The 13,022-nt window shown below is 47.0% G+C and overlaps 2 protein-coding genes across 3 annotated transcripts in view; both read right to left on the bottom strand.

Annotated features, from left to right (window-relative positions):
- CERS3 (ceramide synthase 3) overlaps positions 1-13,022 on the bottom strand; it is a 134,472-nt gene that overhangs the window by 109,992 nt on the left and 11,458 nt on the right. For both annotated transcript variants that reach the window (XM_083184276.1, XM_083184277.1), the window contains exon 2: positions 1,510-1,558. The gene's annotated coding sequence lies outside the window, so the exon portion shown is untranslated. The remainder of the gene's footprint in view (positions 1-1,509; positions 1,559-13,022) is intronic.
- Positions 5,554-7,619, bottom strand: LOC146072564 (uncharacterized). The gene is made up of 2 exons (XM_083179776.1): positions 6,531-7,619; positions 5,554-6,319 (listed from the first exon to the last, which is right to left on the bottom strand). Exons 1-2 carry the CDS (start codon positions 7,144-7,146, stop codon positions 5,850-5,852), a joined length of 1,086 nt encoding a protein of 361 aa, XP_083035902.1. The 5' UTR covers positions 7,147-7,619; the 3' UTR covers positions 5,554-5,849.

Here is a 13,022-nt window from a genome sequence, read left to right as displayed (position 1 = left end):
GCCCTTAATCCTTGTAAAACAATGGTAGGGCGCTTGTAGTCCCCAGCTCTTGAGCAGAAACCCTCCCTAAACCTTTGCAGTCCATTACATAGTTGGAAGTTCCAGGGGCTGTTTAGCAATAGCCCAAAGGCCATTTTTACAATGAACCCTCAGCAAACACGAGCATGCCTCAGATAAAGGCCCTTATTCGGGTTCACCCGCAAAGGCAAATTCCTTCTCAAATGGACAAAACCATGGCCCTTATTCTGGTTGGTGTGGTAATATCCGCGTGCGTTCGTGCCGCCGATGTTTTGTGTCTGCACATGTGCAGAGGCGTCTCTGCGCATGTGCGAGCGGGACGCACGGCCACATTCCGCATGAAATGTGTACACTACGAACAGGGGGTGGAGAGGGGTGTGAAGGGCTGTTTGGGCTCATTAACATATGTTTAAACCCGGCGTTTCATGGACGTTCCCATGCAAACGGTGGGCGTACGTATGGTAATGCGGCCGTGACGCACGTGTAGGGGGCGGACATATGACATTGCCGGATGTCAGCTGCCCGCCCAGATCCCTGCTTTTGCACGGAGAAATGCCCGTGTGGTCTGAGGTTGCGACCATCGAATGATGGGGGAGGTTCCCTGAGATGGAGGAGGTGTATTCATGAGAAATACACGTGCGGTCCATTCGGACAGCTTCTTACCACGTACGGACGGAGTTGGCGATCCGTATGGAAGGCGGGGTTTAGGACGCACGGTGCTGGCCGCATATTCGGATCCGGCCGCACCGATCATAATAAGGGCCCATGTGTACTGCAGGTGGGGCAGATGAAACATGTGCAGAGAGATTTAGATTTGGGTGAGTTATTTTGTTTCTGTGCAGGGAAAATACTGACTGCTTTATTTTTACACTGCAATATAGACCTCACTTTGAAGAAAAACCCCACCCAAATCTAATTCTCTATGCACAAGTTACATGTGCCCCTCACCCTGCAATGCACATGGTTTTGCCCATTTGAGAAGGAATTCGCCTTCGCGAGTGAACCAGAATAAGGGCCAAAATGTAACGCGCACAGACTCTAACGTTTAAGTTAAAATGTAGGTTAACAAATTGTGGCTGTGGCAGCTGAGCCAGCACAGTGGGATTGTGCAATACATCCAGCCAGGAAAAGCTGAGGCTGAGGGGGTTTGCGATAGAAACCTTTCACATACAGTAAGTGATTCATTCCAAAAACTTCAGCAGGGAAAGCTAACAGAAGTAGCAAAGCCAATGCTGGAAACTGCGCGGCCCTTCAGCAGGACAGAGCCAGGATCTGCAGACGATTCACAAAAAAATAACAATAGTGAATCCTGGGATAGGTTTTCAGCAGAGGTGTTGCTGGCTCTCACAGTAAGAAATGGGAATAACTTGAGTTATGAGTTAAATTCAGGCCACGGATCAAATTATCGTCGGCAGCTGTTTTACAGCCTGTAGGAAAAAGCTGCCACTTATGGAATATAGGTTATATGAATGGACAGCGAAAATGACTTACTTCTTTCCTTCATAAGCAATTTTCCCTTCCTACGTCCGGGTTCCAAGCTCTGCAAACACAAAAGGAAGACGCATCAGTGTAGCTTTGTGCCTGTCTTATCAATATATCTGCAAATCAGTAACTCAGCTGAGTAACCACTGTTGTAGATGATTAAATCAGGAAGGGAAATGTAAGCAGGGAATGGACAGGCATTGCAAGTAACACAAATATATATATATATATATATATATATATATATATATATATATATATATATATATATATATATATATATAGTTGTAGAGATGTATCCCACTTTGGGTGATGCACCGCACGGCACTCCAAGAATTCTTGCTGTAAGCCTGACGAAGGGGCCTAGTAGCCTCGAAACCGTTGCAATAAACTTGCTTTGAATTCACTAAAAGTCCTGGAGTGCCGTGCGGTGCATCACCCGAAGTAGGATACATCTCTACAACTATCTATCTACTCAGCAAAGACACCCAGGTATATACCATCACGTCTGTGGAGTGCCGGGTCTACACTACTATTTATCAAGTTATTCCTGCCCAGGACAGTGGTTCTGGTTATAAGCAACTGTTTTAGCAAAGGCTAAGCTTTTACTTTTGCTGCTTTTACCAGTGTACCCTGCTGAGTTCTCCCCTGACAGTGGGTCTGCGTCTTTTGGCACGTCTACGGAGCCATTCGCTGGTCTACATAAATGTGTATGAATGTGCAAGGTTCAGTGGCGGCTACTGCCCGTGAGCTGCAGCTAAAAGCAAATAATAAACGGGGTTGGGGGGGGGGGGAGCGGGGGCGGGGGTTGCGGGCTGTTAATAATTATTAAGGTATGTAGTATATTTGCATTTGTTTTTACTTTCACTTCCTCAGTGGCCTAACTTGAAATTTTGCACCCCTATATATTTTTTTACCTGCTAATTAGTTGCCTTGGGTTTCTTGCTCATTGGCAGGGGTTTCAGGTGTTTTATTGTTTGTTGCCAGGGGCTAACATGCTTGTTGCCAGGGAGTGACATGCTCATTGCCAGGGGGTAAAATGCTTGTTGCAGTATGCGGTCCCTGGGTCAACAATGTCTAGGTCTACAGTTACTAGGTTGCCACTAATGACCGACAGTGACTAGGTCAGCACCTAAGAATGGTCGACATACCCTAGGTAGACATTGACAGGTTGACACAAGCTTAAGGTCGAGATGGACATGGACATGAAAACCTAATGTGGACCTTATTCGTATTGACCATGTCCATGATGACCTAAAGCTTGTGTCAAACTTCTGTCAATGTTGACCTAGGGTATGTCGTCCATTCATAGGTGTCAACCTAGTCACTCGGCCATGAGTGATCAACCTAGTGACTGTTGACCTAGACATTGCCTATCATCTTTACCGTAACACTCATTGCCAGGGGGTAGGTGTTCATAGAGCACCAGCGTTCCTGGAATCCAACACTTCAGGATAGCACTGTATATACTGTGCTGCTCTAACAGACAATAGAGGTCCTACTGTGTCATCCAATGTGGCGGCCGTTTGGTAGGCCGTTTTTAGATTCTATGTGGCCAGACTGCATGGAATCTGCTGATAGATACCCTGCAGCACTGGATTCCCCCTCTGCCACCGCAAATTCTGCATGATATTTTTACTCCACTGCTATGCCCCTTCCTTGCAAGCCCAAACCCCTTTTTTTGTGACATGCCTTTAATATTTTGGGGCACCAAAATCTAGATTTGCTTATCAAACTAATTAAGCTTGGGCCGGTCCTGCAAATAGTGCATTTTCAGACACCACTATCGGTTACACCATCAAAACCAGAGATGGATTTAGACCTCATGGGGCTCTAGACAAAGACCAGTTTGGGTATCCCTCTTTCAACGGCATGCAACTTAAAATGATTAAAACAGTTAATTGTCCCCGGCCCCCCGTGAACACAAAAGCCGCCTGCGTTGCCTAGTGGAAAATCCGCTACTGATCAAAACTCTTACCAGACCTATGGCGGGTGCTGGTTTTCTGTTTGAGAAATATGAGCATGTGCACAACCACGTCAGTAACAGGCCTATAATACCCCTTTTACACCAGAATACCGGATCGGACCCGGGAAATTGAACACGGGATATTGCCAGGGCATGCCCTGCCTCAGACCCCATTTACACTGCACTTCAATCCGGGTTATTCCCGGGTAAGGCCCTTTCACACTGAAAACGGATCAGCCCTGTCTTTCCTTGCTGGTGTCATTAAAAATGGACCTTTGGGCTGTTTGAGATGAGGTCACAAGAAAGGGAAAAGGGAGGGGGTGGGTTCTGCTCCCAGCATTGCAGCAAAGATGGCAGACGGAGTAGCTGTGTTGCAGTTTGTGCTGTACTTTTCTGCAATAGAGAGTTTGAAGCAGCTTCTCACCCTGTGCTACTTGCTTCACACTTGGAGTAGGAGAGCACAATTCTTGGCTGAGAGGTCTAGATCTCGGCACCAATATTTGTGCCGCAGGAGAGCGCTGATATCATCCAGCCTTACCTCGATTTTGCGGCTGACGACCATGCGGGATCGCAGGATCTGGGTCAGAGACCGGTGCCACGGAGAAGCTTTCATGCAGACCGTGGAATCTTTTCAGGAGGAGCAGTGGATGGCCCACTTCAGGATGTCACGTGCTACCTTCTATTATATCTTGGATCTACTTGGACCAGTCCTGACTATGCAGACCACCCACTACCGTCGGCCCATCAGCCCAATGCGGAGATTAGCCATTGCCATTTGGTGGTATGCTACCCCTGGGGAGTACCGCACAATCTCCTGTTTGTTTGGAGTCGGTATTGCCACTGTCTGCAGGATCATTTACCAGGTGACACAGGCCTTTGTACCAGCGGTTCATCTGTTTGCCGGAAGGACAGCGCCTTGATGACACCATCCAAGGCTTCCAGAGGCGTGGTTACCCGCAGTGTGCAGGTGCTATAGATGGGACCCATATCCCCATCATTGCTCCCCATGACAACCCTGCGGACTACTATAACAGGAAGGGGTGGCATTCTATTATACTTCAGGCTGTTGTGGACCACCAATACCGGTATGTACATATTTACAGTTTCCATATTAGGAACCTTTGTAAATGAATTTTAATAGCTCTAACGATAAAAAATATTTTTTTCCCCCATTTAGTTTTACAGATGTCTTTATTGGCTGGCCTGGGCGTGCACACGATGCTAGAGTGTTTGCTAACTCTCAGCTGTATGAGATTGGTGAGGACAAGCGTGGGGGATGGCTTTTCCCTAGACAGGTAAAAATATATTGTACACATTTTTTTCCTCAGATGGACCAGACTTGCCTGCCTGTTCCTCTCCATGCATGATTGCTATCACCTGTGGTAATACCCTATTTTTTAAACATTTACAATTAGCTCCTCGCAGGTGATTGCAATCTTGCAAGGACAGGATCAGGTGTGATGGGCCCATGTTTTTTATTCTACTGTGGTTTAGACGTGTGTGGTTTAGACGTGTAATATTTCTTTATAGTAACTATACTCTTAAGGCTGCTTTGTATAAATAGTGACGATCGCTATTTTTTTTTTTATAGAAATCTATTTTCATAGATGAAGTAGAGATCCCGGTCCACATAATTGGGGATGCTGCTTACCCTCTACTACATTGGCTCATGAAGGGATACACACAAAATGTTGAGTTGTCCACGGAAAAGATAACCTACACCCACACCCTAAGTTCTGCTCGTATGGTAGTGGAAAATGCCTTTGGCCGGTTAAAAGGACGTTGGCGCTGCCTGATGAAGAGGAACGATGTGGACCTACAGTTGATGCCCCACGTAGTTGCAACCTGCTGTATTCTACATAACATTTGTGAAATACAAAAGGACCACTTTCTTCCAGAGTGGAATGTGCAGGACACAGGGGGCAATCCTGAAGCAGCAGATTATGAGGGGGAGCATGTTGACAGTGCAGAAAGAATCAGGGCCACCATTGCAGCAAACCTTCCCTCAATGATTTGAAATAAAAATCAGACACAAATCTTCCAGTTGTTTGCTTTATAATGAAAATATGGATCAAACTGTACATACATTTCACATCTTGTTTATAGATGTTATTCATAATGAAAGACCAAGATATGAGAGTCCAACTGGGAATAGAGAACAATTGTAAAACTTTGTGCCCATACAGTTTAACGTCATAGGACACATTATAAAATAGAACTGTATGGTGACTGCTCCTATATATAGAGAATCACACAAATCTTAAGAAATAAAGTGCAACCTTTCTAAAGACTATAAAAACATCAGTGCAACCTTTTGAAAGATTTGAAAAATAAGTAAAGTGCAACATTTTGGAACAATATTTTAAGACTAAAAGTTGAAAACTTAGCTCAAATTCCGGTACACGGAAAACTCTGGGGACTCTAGGATTGGTGGGTCACTACTAGCAGCACTATTGCCAAAGTTATAATTGGGCCCTCTATATTCTGGTGTCAGCTGGTTTGGTTGGGTGTTAGTAGATGTGGCAGGATTGAAACTGACACCTCTATTGTAATGATCATATGGGTTGGGTGGGTACTTAGGTGGGTGGTGGGGATGTGGTGCAGGTTGTGTGAAAAAACCGCCAAATGTACGTTCTAAAAAGGACATTTGCCTATCTTGCATTGCCAGCAATTGAGACATAAATGCCTGCTGGTTCTGTCTCTCAGCTTCCAAATATTTGTCCATGCGAGCATCCTCCTTTGCTTGGACATCAGTATCCAATTGGCGTAGATGGTCAACTATCACCGATGTCATCGCTTTAGCCGCTACTTCAGACCGATTAAGCTTTTTCTTTTTGGCAGGAACGCTGTACACTGTAATTTAAAAAAAAAATTAACATTATACTTCCATGTTAAGTGTTATATAATAAACAGCAGTTTTGTTTGCCAAAATGTGCTAGTGGCCTTCTTCCACCTGCATGCTAGCAACATACTGCAACAGATACTGGGCCTCATCCCGCCATAACCCCACGTTGGTTGTTTTTACTATGTCAAATGTGTGTAAATATATAGAATGTCTACTTACAATTAGAACGTAATGGAGTGCTTCGATTGGGGAGCGTCGTCTGACTGTTTTCTTCCACAACATCATCTGTGGCTGCTTGGGCGCTGTCAGACTGCATGGAAGCATCCATTATATTCTCTGCTGCACCATCATCACCAAACAGCAGCGGTGAAGCCGGGCTCATGTGTGCTGACATCTGCGTGCCTTCAGAAGGTGTTGAGACTGGCGGGGACAGCTGGGAAGCCTGGGTAGTCGGTACATCATGGCTGTCCTGGCTGTTGTCCGTCTGGCTGCAATGGGGTGCTATGGAGGAGGACAGGGCTACAGGGTTGCAGAGTGCCGTGTTTCCAAAAGCACTGTAGCACAGGTCATAGTGCACCCAATCGGGCCTAGCTGCACCACTTTTCTTGCGCTTCTGGTCATTCACTTTGCATAACTGCTTCCGTAGAGATTTTAATTTGTTTACAACCTGCTGTTGGGAGCGATGAATACCTCTGGATGCCAGCAATTCTGCAATATTGCGATACACCACTGCATCCCGAACGGTGCCGGTCATTTGGCGGCGAATCTCCTCATCTGCCCTGATTTGCAGGAGCTCACGTACCTCCTTGTCAGACCAGTTGGATGTATTGGACATGATGGCTCAGATCAGGCTTGGGGTCAGCCAAAGTGGAAAACACTGCACAGGCAGTGTGTCAGATCAGGCTTGGGGTCAGCCAAAGCGGTTAACACTGCACAGGCAAAGCGGTTAACACTGCACAGGCAGTGTGTGCTGCAGCAGATGAGACTGGAGTGTGCTTGTAGCGTGGTAGCGCGTTAACGCTGCTGCTGCGCTGCTACATGCGCCCTGTGCGGGTCTCCAGCTGATGACATCATCTGCCAGAGCCGCAGAAGCTCCAATCAGCTCTTTGCGCCCCTCTACCCACCAAATAACCCGGATAATGGCCGTTTACACTGCCCTGAGCCCCGGATAAGCCCCGTGTCCGACCCTGAACATTTGCCGGGTCAGATTCCCGGGGAACAGTACCCGTGTTATTTTTTTTCACCCCATTTACACCATGCCCTGCCCCGGACTGGAGCGGCAATATCCCGGGTCCAAAGTCTGGTGTAAAAGGGGTATCAGTTATCATTACCACAGGAGATATCTGCTATATCCATACTTGCCTCCCCCCCACCTGGGAACAGGGGGCAAATCCCCTCCAATGCCCCCTGTCTCCCACAACCCCCACTACCCTTGGCTGGAGGTATCCATGGAAACCAAATGATGCGACCCCATCCATCGCTGTGATAGCGGCATTGTGTAGCGGGGGTGGCCACAATGACCCGAACGCAGTGGCCAAGCCACCAACGCAGCCTATGCCCAGGAGCCAGCCCCCTATCACATCAAGCCAGCGGACATGCCCCTGCATCCCTGAACTGGTTACAATAAAATTGGCATCCCTTTATATATCATTATATCATCTCTCATTTGAGTTTGACCCTGCGGCTGCCGATTCGGGCCTCATGACTGCTGATGCAGCTATGTTTATAAACCTTGTCCTTGTTCTGTAATGTTTTATATTGTGAGTCACTTATGTGTGTGTGTGTGTGTGTGTGGGCGTTCTCATGCTAATGCGGGCATGACAGACAGGCGGGGGGCGGGCAGCTGACATGACCGGATCTCAGCTGCCCACCCACTTCCCCCTGAACGTGCACGCTTATGTAAGGTTGCTCAGAGTAACCTTACATATGCATGCACCTTCCACATCTTTTGCTGGTCGGCGACCATCAAAAGATGTGGGAGGTTTCCCCTGGCCTGCGAATGGCCTGTGTAACATCCATTCGCATGCCCTGCGTGTGAATCTTGCTTTCGAATGGGTGGTGCAACGCAACCATTCACAAGGCGGGGTTTGGTGGACTCGCAAGGCTGCGAATAACCCCTCAGAGTACTGTGTTCAGTTCTGGGGTCATATCTCCAGAATGATATAAATATATTAGGGCGGGATGTATTAAAATACATCGCCGCCCTTCGCCGCCCCCCCCCGCCGCGATGCTGCCGCATATGTACTAACATATGCGGCTGGCATAACGGTGCGGTGACAGAGGCCCCCCGCAATACCTGTACTCTGGTGTGCGGGGGGTCTCCATCACCTCCCTGCCGCCACGCTCTCCCCTCACGCCTGGGACAGACAGCTAAGCAGGCTGCCGCTGTCCCCGGCGCTTCCTCCTCCCCCCTGCAGCCGGAAGGATGTCCGGCTGCGTCACTAGGGGGAGGAGAAGTTTACCTTCCAGGGTCCAGGAGGACCCTTCAGGAAGGTAAGCCAGAGGGGGGGTCGGCGAGGCGGCGGGTTTGCGGCGGCGGCGAAAAGAAGCCCATAGGCTTCTATAGGGTATCGCCACCCAAAGGTGGCGATACCCTTCACTGCGGTATCATTTTTGATACATAGGAAAATGCGGTAAAACCGGGGTTTTACCGCATTTTCCATTTGATACATCTCGCCCTTAGAGACTGTACAAAGAAGGGCAACTAAAATGGTTTTCAAGTTATGCCACTGAGGAAGTGAAACTGCTATATAACTGCCAAATAATATAAAGGATCCTAAAACAGCTGCGGATATTTATATGCCACAGGTGCCACAAAAAACACTATTTCTGTACATTCTTTTCATTCATTCATTTATTACAGCACGGGGCACTATCTCCCACAGAGTGGAGAAAGCCGAGTGTAATTATATTGGCGTGTGGTTTCCAGCTACTATTGTATCATTATTTGTGATATTGGTTTTATATGTATATTATTGCTATATAAATATTTAAACAGATAATACATTTTATTAAATTGATACAGCTGTGTGGCGCTCTCTCTTGAAAAGGAATATATGTGTGACTATAATTTCACACATAATTATATACATCTTTTCTATTTTTAAAATGGTGCAGGGCCTACAATACAAAACACTCTAATATATTAATATGTATAGCTTAGAGCAGAGAAGGGAAAGGGGGGACATGATAGAAACTTAACCAATCATACCAAACAGGTGATCATCATTTTCATATGTAGGCGGAGACACAGTCATTAACTGAAAACAGAGACAGGTTAAGGGCCAGATGGAGAGTGATAAACAGCCAGCCAATCAGCTCCTACCTGTCATTTTTCAAACCCAACCTGTAACGTGACAGGTAGGAGCTGATTGGCTGGCTGTTTATCACTCTCCATTTTATCACTTTTTGAAGCTTGATACATCTGGCTCTTAGAGGCTAAAAACTGGCTGAGGAATTGCCAAAGTTGAAGAAGACAGCTTCATGGTCCAGGTCATACACTATGGTAAGACCACAAAACACAAGGCAGTTATATACAGTAGCATTAGCAAGGTTTCTCCTAGGCAAAGATTTTGAAGCAGATTGGGGTTTGAATATATACTATTCAAGCTCTTTTGAAGAAATACAAAGAAATGGGCTACATTGAGTATATACAGCAGTTAGCCAAGTAAATTTTGGGGGTGATTCTGATCTGGTCACTACGTTCCCAATGGTGACCAATGCTTACTGCCTGCGCGCCTGCATAATCACTTATGCGCATACGCAGGTCTTCACTGCGGGCGCCCTTGGAGGAGACTTGCATAGTCTCCATGGTGCTCGCAGCGGAGGGGGGTCATATGGAACCAATGAGAATATGAAACGTGCTAGTCATCCATACATATTGGGTGAAATGTAATAGGATGAGAGATTCAGAAAGTGAGAGATTTGGTAAGAAATCTCCAGGTTTTTTTTTAAAGCGGCAATCATTTACACTGCTAAATCAAAATGTGTTTGCCGTGTAAATGATTGCCGCTTTAAAAAAAAACTGGAAATTTCTTACCAAATCTCTCACTTTGTGATTCTCACATCCTATTACATTTCACCCATTTACTTTAGTCGTCGAGGGTGCATGGAAACAAATTGTGGTTTTAATGCACTCAGTTATTATAACAAAATTCCATGTGGCTTTTAAAATGTGCTATTCCCTATAGAAAGTTACATGTACAGTATAAGAGACTATGGGCCAGATGCATAAGTGAATCTAGGGGGTGGTCCGGGGGTGCACAGGAACACCCATTAGCCCATTTTGTAGCTGAGGGATGGGGCTTCCCAACGAGCCCAGCCCCGTGTCTCTAGCCCCCTGGGAACCAGAGATACTGCCAGGCAAAGCTGGAACGTTTTCCCTATAGGATAACATGGGACCCACTAATTCCGACCCCCACCCAGTTCAATGGCTGCTAGTTCCCCCTTCGGCATCACTGAAGCTCGAGGTTGATCTCAGTTGAACTCAAATCGCTGGGCCTTCAATCTGATACCAGGATGGATCCATATGGGTTAATTGGTTCCAGGGATATTGAGGTTAAACCGTTTTTTTTTTTTTTTTTTCATTTCTTAAATGTAATTTCATAACTGTTTATGTTCTTTGAGGGCAGATTTCTCTGGAACCAAACAGCCTAGTTTCACGGGACCAAAATCAATCGAAGCCAACTCAAAAGTTACTGGTCTCATGTAAATGGGTCAGTTGGTTCCGAAGATATAGCTGGTTGGTTAAAGGGGGGTAGGGAGAGGGGAGTGGTTGTCTCTCCCCCTCACACCAGAAAATGTCCCTGCATGATCCTGGGACCATATTCCCGGGTAAATCCCTGCATTTTCTGTTGTGAAAGGGGTATTATTTCAAACAGCCGTGACCTGCAGTGCTCTGAATACAGCCGGGCAGCCCCCTGCTCTCTGCCCAGCTGTCAATGACTGTCATCCCTGCAGCCTCCGCTCCAATTCTTCTCCCCTCTTTCACCTCAGCCCCCTTTTTAATCATGTGGTGCCGGCGCCCGGCGTGCTCCCCCGACGTCACGCACAACAATAGCGTGCACAATATTTCAAATGTCCACTTGGCTAGAGGGGACACCAGGAGGGGAGTGGGAGCATGCTCTGCGCTGTGCTCTGCTCCTCTCCCCATAGAAGCAGCTGCACCGCTCTCCATCTCTCCCTGCAGCAGCGAAGGCTCATATAAAAATTTACAGTAAGTGGCACTTTTGGGGGCATTGCTTAAGGGACGCTACAAGTGGCGGTATGTGGGGGCATTACGCATAATGTGTGGCTTAATGTGTAAGGGGCATTAAGGTGTGCAGCATCATGTGTGAGTGGCATTATGTGTGCAGCATCATGTGTAATGGGTACTATGGTGTGCGGCATCATGTGTAATGGGTACTATGGTGTGCGGCATCATGTGTAATGGGTACTATGGTGTGCAGCATCATGTGTAATGGGTACTATGGTGCCATCAAGCAAGAACCCCCTAGCAATGAGCACGTAGGGAAGCAGCACTTATGTGGCAAATATGTAATGAGCATTACGGTTTCTTACATAGTATGTAATGGGCATCATGATGTGTGGCACAATGTGTAATGGGCATTATGGTGTGTGGCCTTATGTGTAATTGGCACTGCGGCGTGTGGCTTTATGTGTAATGGGTATTACGGAGTTTGCTAAAATGTGTAATGGGCATTACTGTGTATGGTCTAAAGTGTAATACCACACCCCTTTTGTGATGCCACGCCTCCTTCCCATGAGGCGACACCCCCTTTTTGACGCGTGGCTGCGCCGCGCAAAGGTCCCCCTGCTGTTGTGTCTAGATCTAGGACCACCCATTACCATAATTCTAGATTCGCCTATGGCCAGATGCACTAAGCTTCAAAAGTGATCAAATGGAGAGTAATAAACAGCGGTGTTCATTTGGAAGGATGAAAGAGAAAGTGCATATAGTGCGCCGGCTGTGCATCATGATTACTGACCACAACACGCTGCACAGAGATGCACAGCCAGCGGAAGGAGCAGCTGGGCAGTGTCTGAGCGGATGTTGCCTGGCAATAGGTCGGGCATGCTTAGGCAGATTTCGGAATCCCGGGATCCAAATCCATGCGATTTTAGGACCAAATCCCAGGATCAGCCACCCTAGTTTGAGCACTTTAATATTGTTTTGAAAAAACAAAACAAAACCAGCAGTATTACTATTCAGGCAGCCTGCAGTGGGGAAGACATTAAGGTGTCTGCCTACTATACCACAATGCCATCATCCCCCAGAAATTGGTTGTGATCTTAAAGACTATACGCTTCATGAAACTTGACTGTCATCACATACAGTATTTACTCATGCAGGGCTCACTGAAAACAGGTGCGACTTCTTCTACAATGGAGTATCCAGGCCGCTACAAACGTTTGTGACAGAGACTGGAGTGCCTCTTAAAAAAATAGATACAGGTACATTGTAAAACAACTGATACCAGTGTGTCATTGCATTACAGCCTTGCTGCATGAGACATCTTGCAGCATACGGATGTGGTACAGGGGTCCGACGGTCGGGACCCCGACAGTCATTAGCTCGATGTCGGGATCCCGACTGGCCGGACCCAGACAGCATGGTGAGCGCAACTAAGCCCCTTGCGGGCTCGCTGCGCTCGCCATGCTGTGGGCACGGTGGCTCATTACGCGAGCCACCTATTCTATTCTCCCTCTATG

Source organism: Crinia signifera, chromosome 4, assembly GCF_055691185.1.
Source record: "Crinia signifera chromosome 4, ASM5569118v1, whole genome shotgun sequence".
Taxonomy (NCBI): Eukaryota; Metazoa; Chordata; class Amphibia; order Anura; family Myobatrachidae; genus Crinia; species Crinia signifera.
The sequence above is the reverse complement of the archived record's forward strand: the minus strand, read 5'-3'. Positions and strand labels throughout refer to the sequence as shown.